The 25191-nt window shown below is 32.7% G+C and overlaps 2 protein-coding genes and 1 long non-coding RNA gene across 3 annotated transcripts; 2 read left to right on the forward strand and 1 right to left on the reverse strand.

Annotated features, from left to right (window-relative positions):
- Positions 1 to 4460: 4460 nt before the first annotated feature.
- On the forward strand, positions 4461 to 15413 carry LOC124446402 (serine-protein kinase ATM-like). Its single transcript, XM_046997249.1, has 32 exons — positions 4461 to 4594; positions 4656 to 4813; positions 5581 to 5692; positions 6279 to 6426; positions 6511 to 6708; positions 7032 to 7221; positions 7320 to 7527; positions 7596 to 7801; positions 7868 to 7926; positions 8019 to 8093; positions 8204 to 8268; positions 8330 to 8440; positions 8592 to 8714; positions 8817 to 9042; positions 9165 to 9323; positions 9621 to 9740; positions 9846 to 9896; positions 9989 to 10096; positions 10191 to 10358; positions 10556 to 10639; positions 10703 to 10834; positions 10912 to 11079; positions 11151 to 11289; positions 11436 to 11515; positions 11715 to 11855; positions 12822 to 12938; positions 13015 to 13173; positions 13242 to 13286; positions 14046 to 14166; positions 14247 to 14333; positions 14416 to 14594; positions 14665 to 15413. The coding sequence occupies exons 2-32, from the start codon at positions 4783 to 4785 to the stop codon at positions 14983 to 14985; spliced, it is 4131 nt and encodes a 1376-aa protein (XP_046853205.1). The 5' UTR covers positions 4461 to 4594; positions 4656 to 4782; the 3' UTR covers positions 14986 to 15413.
- Positions 15414 to 15518: 105 nt separating this feature from the next.
- On the forward strand, positions 15519 to 21484 carry LOC124446410. The gene is made up of 3 exons (XR_006948422.1): positions 15519 to 15534; positions 16017 to 16085; positions 21158 to 21484. It is a non-coding gene; the product is annotated as an uncharacterized LOC124446410 (long non-coding RNA).
- Positions 20538 to 23893, reverse strand: LOC124446407 (negative elongation factor A-like). Its single transcript, XM_046997255.1, is given in 11 exon segments — positions 20538 to 20767; positions 20843 to 20942; positions 21135 to 21356; positions 21490 to 21666; positions 22149 to 22249; positions 22351 to 22423; positions 22641 to 22771; positions 22857 to 22946; positions 23125 to 23168; positions 23170 to 23287; positions 23480 to 23893. Coding segments are annotated over 11 exon segments (1644 nt in total). The 5' UTR covers positions 23862 to 23893; the 3' UTR covers positions 20538 to 20561.
- Positions 23894 to 25191: the final 1298 nt, after the last annotated feature.

Genomic DNA, 25191 nt, shown 5'->3' on the forward strand with positions numbered 1-25191 from the left:
TATTGTTCTGCCGTCCGATTGGACTTTGCTAAATGCTTGAATAGTTATATTCGGGTACGTGTTTAACTTTATGAAACAAACCGAAATGAACTGAGGAAAGTCGTCATTTTATAGCTTTACTTTTAGGTTGATGCAGAGAAGGAATGGGCTTTTATTGAAACGAAAGACAGCAATAGTAACGGTTTATGATTAATATTTTTTAACATGAATTCGCATGGGTCTTTTGTTAAAACTACTTGGTGTTTTCTAATCTTTAAATTTTGTTATTTGTTCAGGTTTGACGCAATCTCATCTTACTGAAATGTTTCCTCAACTTTTATGTGATACAAGTCACGAAGTACGAGTTTATGTTTCTCAAACTACTTCCATACTCTTTCTAAAATTTGAGTCCAAAATCTCTGGTATTCCTGCAAAACCAGATGTACAGGATAATATGTTTGATCTAGTTGTTCAGTATCTTGTGAAATCTCTTGTTGTTGAGGTAAGAGTGTTTATGTACCTTTGCTGTTAACGTAGGATATGCATATGTACCTTTGCTGTTAATGTAGGATATGCATATGTACCTTTGTTGTTAACGTAGGATATGCATATGTACCTTTGTTGTTAACGTAGGATATGCATATGTACCTTTGTTGTTAACGTAGGATATGCATATGTACCTTTGTTGTTAACGTAGGATATGCATATGTACCTTTGTTGTTAACGTAGGATATGCATATGTACCTTTGTTGTTAACGTAGGATATGCATATGTACCTTTATTGTTAACGTAGGATATGCATATGTACCTTTGCTGTTAACGTAGGATATGCATATGTACCTTTGTTGTTAACGTGGGTATGCATATGTACCTTTATTGTTAACGTAGGATATGCATATGTACCTTTGCTGTTAACGTAGGATATGCATATGTACCTTTGTTGTTAACGTGGGATATGCATATGTACCTTTATTGTTAACGTGGGATATGCATATGTACCTTTGTTGTTAACGTAGGATATGCATATGTACCTTTGTTGTTAACGTAGGATATGCATATGTACCTTTGTTGTTAACGTAGGATATGCATATGTACCTTTGTTGTTAACGTGGGATATGCATATGTACCTTTATTGTTAACGTGGGATATGCATATGTACCTTTGTTGTTAACGTAGGATATGCATATGTACCTTTGTTGTTAACGTGGGATATGCATATGTACCTTTGCTGTTAACGTAGGATATGCATATGTACCTTTATTGTTAACGTAGGATATGCGTATGTACCTTTGTTGTTAACGTAGGATATGCATATGTACCTTTGCTGTTAACGTAGGATATGCATATGTACCTTTGTTGTTAACGTGGGATATGCATATGTACCTTTCTTTTTAAAAGACTGCAGCAGTCGTATGATTTTTGTAGAAAACATCAATGAGTCAACATCAACACTAACAGTCCTTCTCAGGACGCTACTAACATAGACAATGTACATGCCGGGTTCAAACTATTCGCTTTTTCAATATTTATTAAAGGGAAATCTTACTGATGATGCGTCAAAGGACGAGATAAGAAATAGAGAAAGTAGTCTTTTGTCTGCTTTAAAATCTATCATCATCACAAGCAGTTGGTGTGAGGGCAAAGCCATGTGTTTACTGTTTCAAGCTGTCAAAGAACAAAAATTTAACGAATATATTGTCGCAAAGGTTTGCTGTCTTACAAAATTTGTTTATTACATGAAACATCAATGATTTATTTGTTACTTTGTGTATCTCTATTTGTTTGTTTTCATTTAAGATTATTCATCAAATGAGTGAAATATTGGGTTACAAATCATTGAATGATTTTATATCCATTCACATTGGACAAATTATTGATAGTTGGTTACATCACGCATTTCGACTCGAGGATTTTCCTGTAAAAGCTGTACAATGTACATCGCTGGCTCATTTCTTGAGGTTCATTATGAGCAACTGAAATAATTCATTCCATTTCCTACATGAATTCATTCAAATATTTTGTCTCTTGCTGCATAATTATGTAATAAAATGCATGAAGAACGTTTGGACTGGTCAGAAAAACAAAATGTTTTAGTTGCCTTCAGTAAAAATAGTTAACTAACTGACATGTTTTGCTTTTAGGGCTCATCGATCCACAATTATGCCACATTTAGTATGGCATAAAGATATTCAAGCCCTGGCGACATTGGGGCGCGAAATCGGAAATGATGGAGACTGGACAGAAATTCTGGTTGAAGATTTTAGTCAAATTATGTCAGTCATTGTTCCGTGTATGGCTAAGCAAGCTCGTAATGGTAATCAACATGAAGTAGATCAGCAAACGGCTTTTGATCGTTATACTTATATTGAAAATATCCTTCAAAAAGAGGTATGCTCTTAATTTTTGGTAAAAATCTACAATAGACGTACATACTATCTGCAAACCATATTAATACTACAAAACATTGCTGTTTCATCTCAGATTTTTGTATGTTTTCTTCATTTTTTGTAGGTTTTAGATAAACTGACGGTGTCAAAGTTTGATGAACTGGTAGTTGAATTGTTGTTAAAACTTCATGACTGTCCTAATGAGGTGTCAGACAATTTACAATTTAAGAGGTACTTCATGTTGTTGATGAACATATATTCGTTTTTCGTGTGTAGACAAGAAAAATTTTAACATGAATAACAGCGTCGAACCATTCCCTCGATACTCGAGACAGTAAGCGCTAGGGCGTTGCGTGTTTTTAATGGTGATTTTACGACTCCTTTACGTTATCGTCGAGAATGTCAATTTTGCCAGGTTCTGCTAAATTTACCACTTACATTCATGGAGACTGTTGAAGGAACTACAAAACAACTTCATGTTTTTGAATTTGAATCCAAACCTTAGTTTATCGATACAACTTTGTTTACACGCTTTTATCATTTTTAGTCACGATGATCCACCCATTCAACATCCAAATTTCACATCAAATGCGATCAAAGCCACCTTTGAATATCTCACAAAATGTCATAGTGAATGTGGTAATCTTGTTTCCGTTCTATGTAAACGCAAGGTATGGTAATGTTTACATCATTAGCATACTTGCTGAAGCTAGTTATGCATGAACGAACATGGTTATTCCTAGTCGAGCATATTTGTGGTTGCGTGTTGTTATTTTTTACATACGTAAAACTTTTACTGGCCTTCCTAGCTTCAAACGTCATTTTGCACTTTATGTTGTAAATTTAATTTTTTTCATTACGTCTTTCATTATTATGTCATCAATAATCTTCTATACTTGTAAAATATTTTTCGATTTATTTTTACTATTTTTTTTTTCAGGAAAACATTCAAAAAATCCTTTTGAGATTGTCTGAACTTTTAGAAAGCACTCATATAATCCATAGAAGACGTTCCTATCTTCGAATGTATCGAATGTTCGTCTCGTTTCTTCTTGATGATTTAGATAAACGTTTGGTTAGTTTTAGGCCATTTCTTGTTCGAGATATCATATTTACTTTATTACGAACTATGGCGTGTGACAACACGAAAAACATGTTGAAAATTTCGAATTCACTGGATGAGAGTGAAATTATGGCAATAATGAACAATGATATATTTACTGGAAGTTGTGACTTACTTTATCGTGTTTGTAAAGCTGCCTTGACTTTCTCTGCACAGGTTTGTCATATCCTTGTACTTTTTTATCCTACCAGTTATCCAGCTTTGCCTGCTTTGATGTGATTCGTGCTGTATCCAGTTGATTTGTTTCGTGCTGTAGGCCACCGTGGATTGTGCCAAACGAAAAAAATTGTACTTCGAGATTGTGCCAAATGTTGTTCTTTCGTGGCTTGTGCGTTAACTTAAATATTTTTCTGAATCCAGCCGTCCGTATTTTCTGACAATTAACGCATTTTTTGATGGTCTTAAAACAATTTTATCTTTAAAGATATTAAACTCTTGCAGGAAATTGATCTTTATCTTCACGACATTGTAAATGAAGTTTTGCCCGTGGTGTTGATGAACGACAGTCGTTCTGAAAAGGTTCGTAGAATGTTGTTGAATTAAACTTAAGTTTAACCTAGTTAAAGAAATCTTTTTTGTTTTTGTTTTTAAGGCGTTCAGTTTGTTGAAGTTTTTAATTGTGGAAAATAAAAGAAGTTTAGAGTTGAGTATTTCTCGTCTTCATCCATTTCCTGACGAAGTTAGATTTACAACACTCAATGAAGTTTACTGGTCTATCCGACATAAAAAGCAATATTTTTCACTCGCTTCGGTAAGTTCACGTTAAATACATAATCTTAAAATACACTAACATTGCTCTATTTCATTAAAGTAATGACCAACATCGTGATTCACAAACATCATCGCTAATAATGTATAATTCCATGATTGTAATCTTTTGTTGTTTTCTCTTGTCTTCATGATCGTTTCCAAATTTCTATCGCGTGATCTTCAACTACGAATATGAAACATTTAATTTTTATTTATGTTCAGGAAATTGAAACTACTCTCGCAATGAAAGATAATTTTCAATCTTCATCAAGAGTGGAAGGTTTACGTTATCTTCGTTCCAGATTTTCTCATTTTAAAAATGAACTAAATAATGTGGAAAGAAGAGATTTTGGTGGTAGGCTTTACATGTATTTTAGCTTCCAATGACTCGATGAAAGCTTTATGACTCTTTGCAGGTTCATCTGTAGAAATTTTACTTTTCAACATGACGAAAAGGTTGATAAAGATGTCTAGAAATTCAACGAGTGAAGTTAAAATGAAGTTGGCAAAATTTTAGCTCAAATTGGTTTACGTATTCAAAATATGTCGCCGTTAGCTCTTATTTCTTTGGAAGGTATGTAAAATATGCAACAATCGTCAAGGCAGCTTTACAAACAGGATAAAGTAAGTCACAATGTATTATAAATATCACCAATGACATGAATTCTCAAGTGTAAATGAAAGAATCACAGCTACACAGTTCATATTGTGCTGTGTGTAAGATAATCGTTACGTTAGAGTATTGATAATTTGTTTCATGATAATTCTGATGCTTTTCGTGTATCACATTGCAAGTGTGCAGTTGACAAGCTAATAGTTTCATAACTCAAGAGTTGAAAATGGGGTTTAATTTAGACTATACAAATGGCTTGACTTATTACATCGATGTTAAAAAACTTTAAGTCTTTAGTCATGTCAACATTAAACGAGCCAAGGATGTTTAATGAATGTTTTCGTTCATGAACAGAAAGTTAAAAGAGATCAACTTGTTATGAACATATTTAAACAGGTATTAAATTATTAGACAAAAAAACTGAAGCTGTGTGGATCTTTATGATATTCTTTAATGTTGCTGACATATAGTTTATTTTATGAAAAATACACGGAATGAAATAAATATATGAACAATTTATTGCTGATTCGAATTACTATTCAATTTAAACTTTCCACTAACCTTAGATCCCTTGTTTGAAGCTTCTATCATTTCTTGAAAAAGGCTGAAGGCTTAGATTGCTCGTACGCCATTTGTTTTAATCATGAACATACCTCGTATATTGTATGGAATTATTATTCCAAGACTAGTTAAAAAATTAATGACAATAATTTTTTAACTTTATATAGATATTGAAAAGTTCAGTTATTCTAAGGCCTGTGAAGTTTTGGAAGGCGATGAAGATAATTGTCGTTATGCGAAAATTCTCCACTCATTAAATAATTGTCTTGTTCATAAAGAGTAAGTAATAGTTCACATTCTCGTCGTTTGAGATTTTTTATTATTAGTTTTTAAATTCATTATAGACAGAAATGGTTAAAATTAACGTTTTCTCTGCGTTGGAAGTAATCAAATTAAGTACAGAAGTTTGCCGAAACAGTGCATAATCAGTAAAAAGTCAAGCTATTTTTATAATGTCCCAACCTTTAAACAATACAGTTACAAACAAATCTTAGTTTTAATTGAACAAACCAAGAAGTTTATTTAACACTTCCTTAAAATATCTTGCTCTAATACAACTGTTTCCATTTCGTAAATGTTGTTGGTAAAAAGAAATTAATATTTCCAATATAAGGTTTATTACATGTTTGTAAATGTAGATCGTCCAGGTTGGTATAGTCCTGAGAAGGACTGTTTTTGTTGTTGTTGACTGACGTTTCGACAACCTTAACGGTAGCCTTCGAAACGTCAGTCAACAACAACAAAACAGTCCTTCTTAGATACCAACCTGGACGATCTACACAAACATGTAACGATACTCGGTTCAAACCATTTGCTTTATAAGGTTTATTCCTTATTCTAAAGTTAAAGTCTTCATTTCTTCCAGCATTGAGAAAGTCGTCGCAGCTGCTTCGTGTTTACGAGAAATCTTAAAGACATCTAGAATCAGATCATTCATGGAAATTTATGAAAAGAAGAAAATTGATGATTTATTTTGTTATCTTGAACCTTTCAAATCATCTCGAAGAAAAAAGGTGCAATTTCTTATTTTTCTAAATTATTCACATGTATGATATTTTAATTATTTTATGTTTCTACAATTGTTTAATAATATTTAGAAAAATGTCAATGACGAAAAAGATATGCCATCAAATGTTCGGTGTTTTTCTGAAATTGTACGAAATGCTGACATATGGAATCCCAACAACTTCCAAAGTCACGACGATTGGATCTCCACACTTACATCGACCATTATTGAAAGTGACGTCATTGAGGACGAAGTTTTGCGATGTCTTTCTAAAATATGTCGAGTTCATGTTAGTATTTTATTGTTTTTGTTTCGTTTCTACATTAGTCAATAGTATATAAGCTCAAGTTTAATGAATTTTTTGGGAAACAGACGTCGTTTGTATGTTTGAACAAAATTAAGAAAACAGGTAAATGGAGTTTACAGAACTTTAACCATTCCGTTAATTTGGTTCCGTTAAGCTCGCGTTTGCTTATTAGAATTATTCAGTATTTGTTTGGAGTTTTTCCGAGAAGATTTTCTAAAATGTTTAGCGAAAGAGATATTTTATGTAAGAGTTTTTCTAAAGGAGTTTTAGTTTAATAAATAATTCAAACTCGACATCTTTTATAGTCGCCATTTGCTGATCTCGTGTTTCCTTTTCTCGTACACGATATTCTATCAAATCATGGATCAGTTCATCGTGAAATTTTGTCTGAACAATTTGGAAGCATTGTCTCATTTCACGTTGAATCGTTTTCCCATCAAAGTCGTACCAGTACCCCGCTCATCGCCACAACAGAAAGTTCTACCAAAAGAGAAGGTCGATAAGTTGACCACAGTGATGTTGGTTTCAATCAAGAAACTACATATTGTTTGTTCGAGTCAATCATATATCGTTTATTTCTTTTATTTTCGTAGGAAATTTGAACTCTATTCATACAGTTCTTAATGTTGTTAACTATCTTCGTAAACAACCTCGACGCATGGATTCAGGGACTTACGGAACCTCTTGGGATAGTAATTTCTGGTTGGATCTCAATTACTTAGAACTGGCTGAAGCTGCTTCAAAATGTTCAGCGTACTTTACCTCAATTCTTTATGTAGAAATATGGAAAGATGTTTATAAGTAAGCTTCAATACTTGAATTATAAAAAATTATTGATCATTTTATATAAATGAAATGGCGTCATTTAGCTTGACGTCAGCATCATACGAGGAAATGATGGAAATAGACAGTGACCTAAGTGAAGATAGCTCAGAGATAAACTATCAAAGGGTTTTATTTGAAGCGTATGTTTCAATTGGTGAACCAGATGCAATTTATGGATCTGGTGTCTCCACTGATTTGAAAACCCGAATACAAACCTACCAACAGGAAAAATATTGGGGAAAAGCGTTGAGTTAGTATTACTTGTTTTAAAATTTTTATTAAAGTTTGACATTGAAGAAGAAATTTCTTTCTTTAGGATCACTCGATGTTTACTGTCGTCATTCAGATCAGTCGTCTCGTCTTTCTACTGTTAAGGTAATTTTAATGACGAAACATTGACTTAACTTATTGATTGATTTTTAATATTTTCTTGGTTTAATGTTTCTCTATATTTATTGCAATTAAAGATTTTACAGATGTTTGGTCTAGATCATGTGACCTATAGCTATTTGAAAGCTCAGAGTGATTCTTGTCATCCGGAGGTAAAAATTTAGTGCCGTAACTTTAATTTAGTTAGTTGTGATGGGTATTGTTTAAAGATCAAATAAGTTTTAGTCATAGCGAGTTTTGACGCATTCATTTTATGTTTTAGTTTCTTGAGATGCAGTATCAATCTGCCTGGCGGAACAGAATATGGGATGTTGATAAAGACATTAAGTAATCCATTTCATTTTTGATTCAATACTTCAAATGATGACAGTTTTTTAAATATTTTCAGTGAAAAGTTGACTGTAGATTGTGAAGGCGTTAACCAATGCATCTATAAAAACATTCAATTCTTAAGAAGTAACGATCTGAAATTTTTTTATTCATCCATTAATGATTGCAGGTTTGAATCTTCTTAACTCTCAATTATGTTAATTGTATCAGTTTGAACAATATCCAAGCACTATTGTCGTAACAAAAATAACTGTTTCAAACTCTGCCTTACATAAGCTTTACTATATTTCCCTCTAACACTCGTTAATTACTTCATGTAGAATCAACATAATGAAAAAAATATGTGTGAAAAATACGGAAGGTTTTAATGAATTGTATTGTCGAATATTACAACTTCAATGTTTACGTGAACTAGAGATGGCTGGAAACACTCTAATACAAAGGTACATTACTAAAACATTACAAAATTGAAAACAATGGACTCTTAAATAAATACTAAATAAAATATTAAATAATATTCTAAATGACGCTACAATGTTTTCCAGTGATGAAGACGCTCGAAAATGTCAACTTAATGAATGGATTACAGAGATACCTGAAACCATACATGAAATTGATACTATTGAACCATTATTAACGTTACGTAAAACATTATTGCAAGAACTTCATTCAATTTGTGAGAATGATAAAATGCGGAAATGTATACATGAAGTACTTCTCAGGCATTGTGAAATGGTCTCTATACTAGCTAGGCATGCTGGTAGTTACCAGGTAAGAACTCACTGTAAAAATATTTTACATAAAACACTAGATTGAAACTTACTAATTTAAGAAAATGCTGCTACTCAATAAACAGAATGATTTATGGTTGCAAACTACAAAATTTTCTTCAGGTCTCTGAAAACTGCATTGCAACCATAAAGTCTCTCGAAAAAGACAAAAAGATCTCGACATCAAATAGTTGGAATGTGGAAGAGGCAAAAGTTTTTTGGAGTCAAGGCGAACACGAGACAGCCATGAAAAAAATGAAACAAATTAACAATTCTCTGAAAGTATGATTGTTTGTTTCAGACGTTTGTTTCCACAACGTTAATTGATTTTCAAAACAAATCATTTGAGCAAAACTCAACATATAAACATTCAGATCCCCTTCCCCAATTAACGTTGTAGCGACGTGCCTGATTTGCTTTATTTTAATGTTCAGCTATGTATAATATACACTTTCATTAAAATTTAGTAAATGTGTCTTTTAAAAAATCAGGATACTTGAAATACCTGCCTTTTTTCCCACTTTTTATTGGTTTTTTTTTTTGTTTTACTGGTATCAATTTATGATAAACGTTTTTTAGCAATGCACCTCGGAATCATCGAAACTTTTGTACGCAAAAAGTCTCTGTCTTTATGGTACCTGGCTTGCTGAAACTCGTGCTGAGAACCCGAACACAATCATGGAAAAATATTTAGAAAAGGTGAAATGAACATTTATATAAAATTCTTTCGACGTTTTTTATGTCGATATCCCATCGTGTGTAATAAACAAAATTTACAATTGTATTGTTTTGTTGATTTGTCAGGCTGTGGACTTACTGGAATTGAGTGGAAACACATGCAAATCGTCTGTTGAAGTAGGTTTTCTATTCATAGTAATTTTTTGTTTGCTCGTTTTATTTTTCTACTAGCCACGAGTCTATTCATTGTTTTTGATTTTTCTCGTTAGGCATTTTATTCCTTGGCTCGGTTTGCTGATCGTCAATATAAAAACATCGACGAGTATATGAAATCTTGGGATTTTGTTCATAAGACATCTATAATGAAGGAATTGAAGGTAAAACATGAATTGTTAAATTGTACATGTTTAATTTTTCCATTCCCTAATTCAAACATGCATTTTATGTTTCAAATATTTCTGTTTGTTAAAGAGTGAAGTTGAAAATCTTCGTAATCACGGTGTTGACAAAGGACGCTATTTACGAGATTTGTGTATTCAAATGGAGGCTGATCAGCACGAAGTCATTCAAATGAACGATGATCGCGTAAAATACCTTCAAAAAGCCATCCAAAACTACATTCGATGTTTGCAAGTTGGGGTAAGATGTTTTCAATGTTTTATTGAAAAGATCGATGATAAACAAAACTTCATTCCACAATAAAATTCTTATTGGAAATAAGACTTAAATTATAAGATACATTAGATATAAAATTATAAATTTATCTATTCTTCAAGTTGGTTATAGTCATCTACAACATATAAAAGATGTAAAGTCATTTTTTATTTACATTTCAGGGAAAACACGATCTTCAAATTTTTAGAATTTGTTCTCTATGGTTGGAAAATTCAAAAGATGATTTAATCAATGAAGTTATCAAGGTAAGGGATGTTATTATGTTTTACAAATCATTTCATCGACGTTTTTCCATTTTTCACGTTTAGAAAGAGATATTTTGTAAGAAAGGAGAAATGTCAGTGGAAACCTTCAAGTTCATACCGCTTATGTATCAACTTGCCGCCCGACTTGGTTCTAAATCTTCACAGTGTACGCGCTTCCAGGAAATTTTAAGCCAAGTAAGTTGCATGTTTTTAAACATTTTTCGTTTTTTATGGGTTATTTTAATTCGTTCGTTCAATTTTTTATCATTTAGTTGATAATCATGACAGCAACAGATCATCCTCATCATGTTTTATGGATAATATTGGCTTTGATCAATGCTGACAAGGACAAAATCTACTTGAATGGTAGTGTAATGACGGGGAAGAAAAAAATGTCGAAAAAAACGAACGAAGAAGCAATGAAAAGTTACGTTGATCAGGTGGCGTCTCTTGTGATATTATTGACGTAAAAAATGTTTGACGAATCTTATGTTATGACGTTCCTATGTAGGATCGTCTAAAATCAGCGGTTGCTATCATCGAGAAAGTGCGTCAACTTAAACCGTCTATCCTATCATCAATGGAGAAACTGTCTGAAGCGTACATTGAGTTAGCAAATTATGACGTCACACAGCATAAAACACAGAAGGGTACATGGCAATCATTTATTTATATAATTTTAGAAATATTCATCTTACATGGTATTACTCTAATCATCTCAATGTTTCTTCTAATATTTGTTTTCATTTTTGTGCATCTTTCATCACCAGTTAAGAAAAAACACATTATTTTAAAGGTCCGTTGTCATTACCAGACATAACCTTGAAACGCCTCACCAACTTAAATGATGTTGCTATACCGACTGTGGAACTTGAAGTAATGTAACGATATTTTGTATATGTAACTATTTTTTGGTGAGCATTTTTTATCAAACATTTGACATTGACTTTTGAATGATCACCGTTGCCTGTTTATGTTAAATCTTAAAAAACAAAACGTTTTTCTTTATGAATTTCTACGTAAATTATTCATGCATTTTGCTTTTTCGTATGAACTTTTTAAAATTACATTTTAGGTTGATAAAACATGTCGTTATGACAACATAATTTCCATTACAAGATTTGATCCAAAGTTCAGTTTATGTGGAGGTGTTAATCTTCCTAAGATACTGCAGTGTATCGGATCTGACGGAGTTAAACGAAGGCAGTTAATCAAGGTGGAGTTTAGAGTTTGTAAATTTGCAATGCAGTGACTCGATTAAATATATCCCTTTGGGATTTAATTATTGAAGGGAAAAGCTAGAAGGAGATACTTATCATCACAGAATGTAATGTTGAGTAGTTAGTTGATGTGAATTATTATATGGCAAGCGTCACTTCCGGCCAAATGGCGCGCTTTGATTGGCTCAGAAACATTTTTGCCGGTTCATTATTTTCCCGTAATCGACTACGGTCCAAAACGTGTAATTTTACAGTCAAATGTAAACAAACTTCGAAATGCAAACAGCAAAACGCAAAAAAAAGACGAAACAAAAAACCATTTACGAATGTGAGTCGAAGGAAAAACACTTGGAAAACAGTTTTACTATCCAGACGATACAATTTGAAAAGATTTCTTTTTTACTGACAAAAACTAGTAAAGTGAAAGGCAGACCGTAAAAAACAGCAAAGACGAGAAAGCAAGCCCCGTTTCTTGTCAAATAATGCCATATAATAAACCTTTAATAACCTCGCTTTCTCGGTCTTTACTGAGAAATATCGGACCTCTGTCATTTTGTACAAACCTCGCGGGCGCTCAGTCTGTACAAAAAGGGCGTCCGTTATTTCTCCGTAAAGACCTCGCGCTCGGTTATTAAAGGCTTATTGTTCGTATATGATGTATTGCTGTCCACTATTGCATAATTGTTTATTTATTTTTTGCAACGGATCTTTTTACGTTTTATTTCTTTTGTGGTTTCTTAACGAGAGACCCTTGAGAATACGGCATCTCCTAAAATCATATCGTTAGATGTGATAAACGGAGTTTTTTCTCATTGGATGATTTGAATTTACATTTGAAATACATGCAACTGTGAGGGTTCATATCGGTACAAGCATCTAAGCATTATAGTTGTGCGTAAAAATTTGTTGAGATACTTTAAATAATTTCGATTGGCTGTTTGTATTTCTATCATTTTATAAAGGGAAAAGATGACCTTAGACAAGATGCCATTATGCAACAAGTATTTGGAATGGTTAATACTCTTCTTCAGAAAAATGCCGAGACGAGAAAACGCAGTTTGAGAATCAGGACTTATAAGGTTTGATGACTCTCTATAGCTTTTTGAAATGTTACTTTTCAAAGTGAAAATGAATCATTTGCATTGATATTTTCAGGTTTTACCTTTATCACAACGGAGTGGTCTGCTTGAGTGGTGTGAAAATACCATTCCTTTAGGGAACTATCTCATTGGGACGAATGGAAAAAATGTTGGAGCTCACAAACGCTATTATCCAAAAGATTATTCTTCTACTGAATGTAGGAAAAAAATGCAGGTATTACTTATTTCTTGGAAATTCTTACCCGAAAAACATTGAAATGAAACGATCTTCACCCATCACAGAGCGTAACCAATGTCAATGCAAACGAAAGATACAAAGTTTATAAGGTAAATTTATCTTCAAGTGGTGTTAATAATATTGTTATCGCTATTGTTTATAGTTTTCACGATCATATGATGATTAAATTATTCAGTGGTGGATTGAACGTTAAATACCAAGAGGGGTGCACTAGGAAAATCTTAGCATGTGTGATCAAAGTTTCAGAGTTCGAAATAGCTGCCTTCGATAGCTGCCTTCGATAGCTGCCGTCGATAGCTGCCTTCGATAGCTGCCTTCGATAGCTGCCTTCGATAGCTGCCTTCGATATCTGCCTTCGATAGCTGCTTCGATAGCTGCCTTCGATAGCTGCCTTCGATAGCTGCCTTCGATAGCTGCCTTCGATAGCTGCCTTCGATAGCTGCCTTCTATAGCTGCCGTCGATAGCTGCCTTCGATAGCTGCCTTCGATAGCTGCCGTCGATAGCTGCCGTCGATAGCCGGCTGTTTAAGGACGTTACCGGCGACTAGTGATTTCAAAACAAAGGAAAATGGCGGAAATCTATTTTCCCGTGATTTAATTAACAGTAATATATTTAAATATCATTGTGACTTCGACTACACAACCTTTATTAGTTTTTTCGTCATTCATAATCACCAGTTTATTGAGCAAACATGCAAAAATTTATGTATTAAATTTTCAACAATCAATCGAAAATAATGTCAGTCCTACATTTCTTCTGTAGAGATTTTGATGTGGTATTCACCCCTGCATCTTCAGTGGATTCATTACTGTCCTAATTATAGACGTTTACTTGGTCAATCTTTTAGGAAATTACGTCACGTTTTCATCCTGTGTTCCGACATTTCTTTACTGAGAAATTTACTGAACCGTCTGTTTGGTTTGCAAAACGACTCGCTTACACTCGCAGTGTCGCTACTGCATCAATTGGTAAAATTTTTTGTTTATGATACAACCAGTTTTGCTGGCTCAACTGGATGTATATTTAGTTTTCCAATTGTTTTATTTAGTTGGATATATTGTCGGTCTTGGAGATCGTCATGTTCAGAATATTTTGATCGATTGTCATACAGCAGAGCTTGTTCACATAGATCTTGGTGAGAAAATGTCGTGACAACAGAACATTGTCGTCATCTTTTGCTTCATTTCTAAAAATCGTTTGTCTTTGTAATGATAAAGGTGTCGCTTTTGAACAAGGAAAAATGTTACCTACACCTGAAACGGTTCCATTTCGTTTAACTCGAGATTTGGTGGACGGTATGGGTATTTGTGGTATTGAAGGTACCTTCAGAAGATGTTGTGAGAAATCTTTAGAATTGATGAGAACATCGCAAGAAGCTTTAGTAACCATAGTACAGGTGTCTACAAATTTTTCTTCAGTATGAATAATATTTTTCGATGATAAATGTATCATAAACTCATTTTTAGGTTTTACTTTATGATCCTCTGTACGTGTGGACATTGAGTCCATTGAAAGTGATGACATTACAGAGGAAACCTGATCTCGATATCTCTGACATTCCCGAAAGGAACATTTTCCTAGAAAGAAATAAGTCCAGTGCTAGTGATGACGAAAACTCTGTAAACAAAATGGCCGAACGTGTTTTGGTCCGCTTAAGACAAAAAATTGACGGTGTAGAAGATGGCACAGTGTTGAGTGTTAAAGGACAGGTAAACCATTTGATTAGAGAGGCAACCGATGAAAGGAACTTATCTCGTTTGTTTCATGGTTGGCAACCGTGGCTTTAATGAAACATTCACACACAAGATTGTAAACTTAGTAATTAATATTTTGCTTGTTGTTTTTACGCACTAACATTGAATCATTTGTGCTATAGTCAAGTTTACTATAAAATAAACCGAAATTTCTGCAATTTGAATGACGGGGCGTGGTCAAGTCCGAGCATGTGGCTTTGGGGGAACACTTCATGTAAAGTTAAAATGTGACAAATTTGATATTGAACTTGAGTCATTCACTCGTAAAATTTTGTTTTATATTCTTGTGGTAAATGTTAACTGCAGCTCTATTGAATTTCTTGGTCTGTCAGTGATAAAGTGTATGAATATTTTAAGAATTTTAGTAAGGTGTGTGTCAAATTATATTTTGATTTCATTATATTACTTTTCTATCATAATTACAACATAATGTTATTCATTAAAATCATGGCTCACAACTAGAAAGTTTGCTCAATTTATATGTAGTTTCCAGAATTGATATTGTCGATAGTATGCAGTTTAAATTATGAAGAAAACAATTATGCAGTTTTAACATGAAAGAAGACGTATTTACAGCTTTATGTGAGTAGTTTCTATTAACAATGACGAGGGCCAACCGTTCCTACCACCAATTTTGTTGTTTTTAATTATTACTTTGGCATGACCTTTCGTTGAAAATTGGAAAATTGTTTTGTCGTTAAATGTTCATTGTTTTATGATGTTTGACCATTTAGGAAATGAGTAAAATAACTGTAACTTCTTGCCACTATTTTTAAAAAATATATAAGCTGGGGTATTATAATGGGACGTATTGACCAACATAATCATCATTCTGTTGACAAAAATTGTTTCTCTATTGGTAAATTTCAAAGAAACTGTAATGTACCAAGAGTTTCAATTCAAGACATATTTTTCTCTCTAAAATCATCCGTTTCCTATGAAAATGAAAATATGGAATGTGTTATGTGTATTTCATAAACTGCCCTCATTGTTTTATAACTTTTAAAGTAAAGTTATAAAGAGTAGCCGAAAATCTTAATATGTTTTGGTATCATTCATTTTAGGTTTGTCGTGTTGTGTGTTACTTCATGTTTTGTCATGTTTGTGTTTTCCAATTACTATGATTGTTATTGGTAAGTACACTTATAGTATGTTATATTCTGCTAGGATGGTTTTGATGTTCTGCTAGGATGGTTTTGATATTCTGCTAGGATGGTTTTGATATTCTGCTTGGATGATTTTGATGTTCTGGTATACAAGTTCATAATCACTGTAGGGTAGTTATCTTAGTACAGTATATGTATGTCTGTATGCTGATTACAGTAATATATTGATGGGCGTGTTAGAATATTTTGTTTCCTTTTGTACATGCTATGGAATTAATAGATTTAATGGAATTTCATGTGCCGTACTCTATTGGAGGGAGGCATCTATTTTGTAGTGGAGAACATAAAGAAGTCAACCAACAATAAATCTAAGCTATCACCAACAATAAATCTATGTTGCAAAATTAATGACAAGGAAAGCAAATACTGCACTTTTAACTATTAATACAAACAAAAGCAATAATTGTTCTTAAAAATACTCCCTTTGAAGGAGGGAAATGAGCCATTGACCAGAGGGAAGTATTTATTTTCATTTCTTTATTGATGTGGTGTCTGTCAGAGAGTGGCATGTATTGGGTTGGCATGTATTATAAGGTGGCTTGTGATTCACGCTAGTCATATATTTGAGGAAATATAATGTTTCCTATAGCTATGTAACATTGGTGAGGTTAGTTGTGTTTTGGTAGGTTTTGGTTAAAATTAAAAAAATTTTACAAAGTAAAATGAAATTTTGAATGTTATTCATCACTATTGAATACTAACGATCTAAAGCATGCAGCTCATACCTAACTTGATAAATCTCTTACAAACCCACCCAGGCTTACTCAGCAATTTTATGAAATGTGTTTAATGAAACTGTGTTCAAAGATACAGAGTTTCATTCTCATAATGAAAACATAACTGTCTTTAATATGCTTAAAAAAGTTACTCTACCCAAAACACAGCAGTACTTGGGCTATCACTGTCTTTGTGCAATCTTACAGAGAGATATTAGTTTCATTAGTTTTTTGTTATCACAGCAACGTTTACTGACGTATTTCCCTCAATTACAGGCACGAGAACATAAATTTCCCTCATCAACATTACTTTTAACGTCTTATGTGATCTCATTAATTATGTGTAAATGAATTAGAAAATGAATATGTTTTTATGTATTTACAATTTAATCATTAAAAAGGTGCAAAACACTTGGATAATTGTCCTCTAGAAGATAGGATTCCAAAATGGTTGATTACAACAGGAATGATTGCTTTGATTCAAGGCTTATTTGATATTATAACGCGAAATAATCACGAACCATGGCAAAGTAGAAAACAACGATTTTATCAATTTATTGGTTTGGTTATGAACGTATTTCAAATAGTTCTTGTCGTTATTGGTAGCGTGTGGGTTTATATGAATTATGAACCAAGTTATAACGAAAATGATCGTCCTTTATTTTGTAATCGAACGGTGTATTTGTTTTCGTTCTGGATATTGAACATCACCTATATGGGTCTATGTTTAATTTTAATAATTTCTTTTGTATTATTTTTTTATAATAAGATGTGCCATTGAACGAAATTGTAAGCTGATATAGTTTAACACAATGCAATCCAGAACATTTCCAAATCGTACTGTTATGCTATGTCCATTCATTTCTCCAGTACGGGCAGTTCTTTTCACTTTAGCTAATATGAAAAATAGGTACGAATGCGTACACGTGGGTAGCCTATCAAGTAAATAGAGCTTAATGAAGTTTGTAAATGAACATAATTGAAATTAAATTGTATATTTAATATCATTTACACCAAACTCGTTCAATATTTAAATATTGATTTTAGTTATATGTTAGTTAACCATTTCTGCATTTTTTGAACGTTTTAGCTTAGATTGCACCTAAGCCTCTTTAATGCATGTGCGTTTAATGGAGGGCAACGCTAGCTCGGGGGCGGTGCTTGTTCGAACAAATACCGTAAACACGACGTGGGTCGTGTTTTTTATTGTTACTTTTCTTTAATCATGTTTTGAAATGTCTGTATTTTTGCAAAGGTTTTGTGCTTATTGCGAAGAATGTTTAATAGTAAACGCTTTGCTCGATGATTGCAAGTCATCGATTTATGAAAAATGTTTTTGAAATTTACCGAAAACGTGACAATTAAATAAATTTTAAACACGAAAGCCTTTTACATTGAAATATTTTCTATCAGCTCAATATTGTAAAAAAACCCTGGAAAACGATATGAAAATATTGCCTAGGAAATAATTATTGAAAAAAATTGAGCAAATATGATAATATAAATACAAAATGAATACTCCAAATTAATAACCAAATCATTACATAAGGGTATCAGCAGTATTTTATTTGAGTGATTTTTAACTTTTATATTATGGAAGTTGTATTATATAGCCTTTATATGTCTAACTAGCTTAATTCAATAGTTGAATAATTAAACGTAAGATAATTGAAACAAAAAATAATATGAACGTTTGTAAAAATTTATATATTTCATCAATGATGAAGTGATGAAGACCATGTCACGATTATAAACTTATTTCCTTCAATTTTTCCTTCTATTTATTTAGGATCGCTGTTCCTAAATAAAAAATCAACCATTAAACTCCTCCAATGTATTATATGTTAAAATCTATCAACTTTTAATTGCACGTTTACCTGTTGTGAAGGCGCGTCATAACCTCGATTAACTCTGCGAGCATTTGCATTAATGGATACTTTAGCTGTGTGTTGTTTTACTTTGTGTAATAAAGCCATAGAAACTAAGACCATTGAAATACCAATAACAATTGCCATACCGAGGGCAGCATATACCATTGGTTTCACTTTGTCATCTAATAAAGTATTGAAAATTATTGAAAAACGTTTATATTTATCGATCTTTAATTGAAAAACTTACCAAAGCATTTTCCTGCTTCATCGTCATCAGAGCAAAATGCTACAAAACGTGTGGGAAGATTTAAGTTTGTTGTTAGGCAATCATTAAGCAGAAGTATTTTCGATATGAATCATTATGGCGTTATATAACCAGAGAAATTAATACTTTTATATTTAAACTTTAAAAAAAACAGCTGTAGCTATAAAACTACAGTTTGAAGCTGGGATATAAAGTTTTATGAGGTTGTTATTTGTGATTTTCTTTTAATCTTTTAGTATTTTTTTCCTTTTTTGTGAAACAACATTTCATAAATCTCGGTTTCGTATAAAGTTGTGCAGTGTAAATTTATACGATCGTTTGCCTTTGAGGAGACCATATTAATGAATTAGTGAGAACAAACAATACCTGCCGAAGATAGGCCACACACAGATAACAATACTGCCAAGAATAGAGTTGACATTTTAGCAGCGTTAAACTATATGATTTATACAAATATATATTTCAGTTATCAACGACATAAATATCAAAGATTATGGCTGCGTTTACACTATACCGGATTCGTTCATCACATCTTCATTTGCTTTAAAGGGTTAACTGTTCGGAGTAAAAGCTTATTAAGCTGATAGATTTAGTCTATTTAATTGTGTTTCTGACGTTGAACAATTTCACTGCCTTTTAATACAAAGAATATTGAACCTGCTACTATAGCAATTCGGTATAGTGTAAACGGGGCCTATGTCTGGGACGATTATTTTTATATCAACCACTGTCGTAGCCAAATTAATTGACGCTATAGTTCAAGTAACATTGCCAAAAAATGTTGTGATTCAGTGACGTTACGTGTAGCACATTCATGGTAAAGAAATGCATTTTGTACATGATAAATGATTATTTTCTTACCTTAGTCTAATCTTTACCTTATTCTAATCCTTAGCTTAATCTCTGACCGAATACTGTCGAAATATTCCGTCAAGTGTTTCTCAAAACAATAACTTTGACTCCTTGTATGTCAAACAATAGTCAATCTGAATAGTTATTATTCACAATAAGGCTCTTTGTTAAGATATGATAAACTAAGTACACGTCAATTTAAAATAGCGCATTCCAGCATATCTTAAATTTTTTCTGAAGTTTAGGGCAATTTGAACGCGCTGTAAGCATGACCACAGTTCAATTTTTGAAAATTTGAGAAGTTCTTTCGTTGACATGCAAGAGCTCTTAGTTAAAAAATATTTTCAATCAGGGAACGCTATAAATTTAAACTTTCTGTGTAAGTATAGTGCCGTATCTAAAACAGTGCAGACTATTACACCAGCCATTTAGGGAAAGAAAAGTCCAGCAAACTAGAGAAAATGTCGTTTATCTCATATCGACAAGATTGGGACCTTAGTATCACTTTAAACTTTGTTATTTCTAAGTTTTCTTCAAGTGTTTCCTTGTGAAAACCACTCCGCCGGCAAAAACACCAGTCATAGTTGTCAGAATAAAGAATGTGGTTTTGATGTGACAGGTATTTTCTCTCGAATCCCAATTAATATTTAGTCTAACACAGACTACACACTTTAAAGTACAAAGATTTAAAAACATGCAAGAAATTATTGAATAGAAAAGAATGGTAAAGCACGTTTTATTAGGTATTTTGATTTACTTGAGAAGATTGTCTTGCAATAATTCGTGTTCTTTTAAGTCGTCTCCAATGACCAGTATCATAGTTCATTTCAAACAACATTTCTACCAATTGTGTTTGAGGCGTGTTCATATTTGAATTTGTACTAATCTCAGTGTGTTCACTTAATCTAACAGTAATCACTGGGCCTTGATCTGGATATGGATTTTCTGTAAAGCAATAAAGAAATATGTAATGAGTCGGTTATAATACTATATTTAAATTGTATGGAAATTCTTATTTACCTCTCGATCCAGCCATGAAGCCTAAAATCAACGATTTCTCCGCTTTAGTGACTTTGTTTGCATCACGAAACATTTCTTGTGCAGCAATTACTTGTTCTCGCTAAAAAAATTCATTATAATGTCAAAATAAACGCCGCCCTTTATTATCAGTATGATAACTGAAAAAGAGAGTAAATTCTTCGTTTATAATGCTAATGATTGCATGTAGCTAGACTTTTCGTGTAAAAATATTAGACACTCCGGAGCTTTATCAAAAAAATCCTAACAAAGAAAAAGATGATCGCTCTCTTACTGTCAGCTTTAATTCCTGTTTAGGTGCTGTTGGGTTCGCTACACTAGGTTGCGTGCTTGATGTAGGCTGGCGTGACGGGAGACTGGGTTGAGATGGCGTTTGAGATGGCGGTTGAAGGGAAACAGATTTGAATGAAGAATTTCCCGTATTAAGATGTTGTCCTGCTGTAGCAGTCTGAAGACGTCGAAGTTTTATATTTTCCCTCTCTCTGTCAATATGCATCTAAACGAAAAAATTGATAATTGACACTATGAATGAAAAAACACAAACAACCAATAATTTCAACAAAGAGCCAATAATTTCAACAAACAACCAATAATTTCAACAAAGAGCCAATAATTTCAACATAACTTACTTGTAACTCTTTAGTGAAGTTGGCTGAAGTTGTCGACAAGTTTTCTTGTGAAGTAGATTCAGATGGATTTAAAGTAGCTACACGTGGTACAGTGTTCAATCCAATTGCGTAAGATGGAGTACTACTTGATGATGTCGCTGTTACAGCTGGTGAATTGCTCACAGCAGGCTCAGATGACTTCTCAGGTAATATTTGTGTAATATTGTGAGAATTAGAACAAAATAAACAGTTAGCATCACAGTGACATGGTATAGGGAATATACAGTAAGTCCACTTTGTATATTTAGATTACTGGTTAGCCATTTTATCATTTGTATTGGTCAATCCACTTGCGTAATAAGATATGCATGACAGCTAGGAAAAAAATTCAATGGAGTTGCTCCACTGTATAGTCACTATACTGTGACATTGATTCAAACTCAATCAATTCAAATTTTTGTCTGTTATAAAGAAAATCTTTTTCAACTCAATTGTTTTCAATAGATTGATTGCAATGGAATAGCCATTCCAAATATTTACTTCTGTATTGCAACTTTCTATGTGTTAACTTAGTGTAAAAACAATACATTTCTAAAGACATGAATAATAACAATGCTTCAAAATTTACAATGCTGTGCAATAACATGCTGGCTTTGTGACTGATTATTTGACAAACTTACCTCAACATTGTTACTCAATCCAATGGCATACTCTGGTGTTGTTTTTTCTTGTGATATTTCTTTCTTCTTTCTATCTTCTTCCAATAAATTCTCTGCTTCAGCTAAGCACAAGAAAATAGTTTAAAATAAAATTACAACAACTAAAAGAATACGGTGATAAAAATTTCAATTTCTGTCAAAAGATATTGTTTTTGAATGAAACCTGCAATCATTTTCTTTCTACGCTTTGCTTCTCTGACACCTCCTCCAATTGGTTGCTCATTTATATCCAGTAGCTAAATAACATGCAACAAGGAAATAAAACATAGAATCATAAACACATGATAACAATACTCAACAGTAGCTCATACAACCATGAGTTCTATATGCATAATTATATAGATTCATTTTAAAACTGATATTATACATGAACATATTTAGAGTACATAGAGTAATTTCAAATAATAAATCACGAAAAGATTTTTAGCCTATTTTAAATACTAAAATGTAAACCTTAGCTGTTCTATTTTGCTGCTTGAGAGATGCAGCTGAAAGAGTACGTAATGCTGAAGATGAACCAGAGCTTGGAACAGTTTTACTGTGTACTCGTAGTAGAGGAACACTATGTTTTAATGGTGACTTTCCTAAAATGAGCATTTTTAAGAACAGAAATAAAGTGTAAATTACTAAGCCAAGTAAGATGATACGAATGTAGAAATTGTCACATACCGCCACTGTCAGATCTTTTTAAACTGACAATAGCTGATGATCCAGTGTGAATAGAATGACCTCGTTTATTGCCAGATAGTGATTCTGTTGCTATTAACATAAAGTGACCATAAAACATATTTCCACAGTTTGGATTCAACAATAAAATAAAAAATGAAAGCTTATGTTGCAGATGATTAACACATAAAAAATATCTCTTTTGCAGCAAATAAATAGTTGCTTGCCTTATTCACGCAGTAAAAATTATGCTTCAGGAACTCTACTTTACCTTTTTGAAATAGTTCTGCTTTCAGAGCAGCTGATTTTGGTTTTCAGCAAAGTAAAATGCTTGCCTGGTGGAGGTTGTGATCCAATAGTAGCCATTAAAGAATTACGACTTAAATATGGACATTCCATTGGTAACAATACTCTCTTGTTCACAATGTCATTCACTAAAATTAAAATCATTTTACCATAACACGAAACAAAATTGTAAAACAATAATTGATGGGTGCTAATGACATAGCGGTGAACAAACAAAACAATTTTACATTGTCTGATGAAATTTAGATTACAAACTGAAAGAATCTTTCGCTAAAACAGTCAAACATAAAACATGACCAATGATAACGAGTAAAACCTACTTGCAAGTCTTATATCCTGGAGGATTTCAGAAAAAACTGGACTGACATCCGCAAGATCAACATTTAGTCGACCAGTTTCTGGAAAATTTCTCAATATTTCTGAAAGAATTCTAACCCAGTCGTCGGAATCGCCAAATGAAACTTCTAAAATATCATTTAATTGCGAAGACATGTCTTGAGCCTGCCTGCGAGGTATGTACAGAAATGACATTAAAATCTTGATTTTCACTTGAGAATGGAGATTGTGAAAGCAATCAGGGATATTTCTTAATATATCAGTTGTAAGTATTGTCCAGATATTCGCTCCCGACCACATATCATCATTAGACAATTTATTATTCAGCCAAACACTTGTATCTACTTCTCTTGCATTAGCAGCCATCTTCTTTACTTCCTTTGAAGGATGGGAAATAATTAAATTAATTTCCCCAGTGCGTGCCAGTGGTGCGCATGCATTGAGTTCTATAAGACCTGGAGGGGAAACGTCAACTAAATTACTATAAATTATCAGCGCGCGGCCGCGTGGTCAAAAACATGGCGGATTTTGGTTGTCAAAGTCAGCGGAAAGGCGCGGGCTCATAAAATGAAATTTTTTTCGCCCACCCGGATTTGACAACCACAATTGCGATTATATAAAATATCAATGCCAAGCACAAAAACTTTAGAAATTTTGTCTTAAAAACATGCTGCAAACTTGTTTGGTATACGGATGCTGAAGTAATGCCAGAAAAGGAAACATTTTATGACACCGGTAAGCAACGTAAGATTGTTTACTATTTAAAGTGTTCAGTGTTTTGTTTTAAGTCAATACTTGAAGTGTGATGGCATATATTTTGTGAATGTTTTTACTCCTAAGTTATAATTTAAGTTATGTTTATCCAGTCTTATTTGTTCTTTACTTAATCGATTGCTGGACGAGGCAAAGCAACCAGTTCTTATCGAGATATGCATATCTTAAAACTCCTTGTTTCAACTGAGTTGAAATGGAGGATTTTTTCATGATATTTTTCTGAAAATATGAAGCAAATATTAAGGACAGAGCTGTATTGAAATCAAATGCAGTGCAGGATTAATTAATGAGCTCTTTGGTACATGTCGTACAATAAAAAATACCTTTATTAAACAGCAAGCCTGGACAATTTGACAGATTTGGACAAGCATGATGATGGTGTGTAAAGGTTTGCTTTATGCTAAAAGTTTTATAAATGCCAACTGGTGTTTCTGTAAATGAATTGTTTGTTACACAGTGTAGTAAACAGGTTAGTACATCAAAATCAAGATAAAAACTACTTTGTTCAATGTGCCAAATTTTGCTCCTACCTTGAAATATTTGCTCAAGAAAAGCTTATCATGACATGCATGAAACGTTAAATACAGTACTGCATCATCTGACAAAATCCATACGTTTTTCAATTCCAGGTGATTAAAAATTCACATAAGATGCATTGGTTGCAATGAAGTTGAATGTGGAAGAAGCAAAAATTGATGGCAAAGAACTTTTATGTCTTTTGAAGAATTACGATATCATTTAAAAGAATAAGAGTAGCAATCTAGTAAAAGAAGCCACATCCCTTCAACATGAGACTTTTTCAATTATGTATAGTTACTTTGTACAAAATACTATTTTAGATAAACTTGATTTTTAAGTCATTCACTGATATTTTTACCAAAAGACGAAAAGAAAAATTCAAAGGCATAATGTAAAATTCAAA

Source organism: Xenia sp. Carnegie-2017, unplaced genomic scaffold (assembly GCF_021976095.1).
Source record: "Xenia sp. Carnegie-2017 unplaced genomic scaffold, XeniaSp_v1 HiC_scaffold_22, whole genome shotgun sequence".
NCBI classification, from domain to species: domain Eukaryota; kingdom Metazoa; phylum Cnidaria; class Anthozoa; order Malacalcyonacea; family Xeniidae; genus Xenia; species Xenia sp. Carnegie-2017.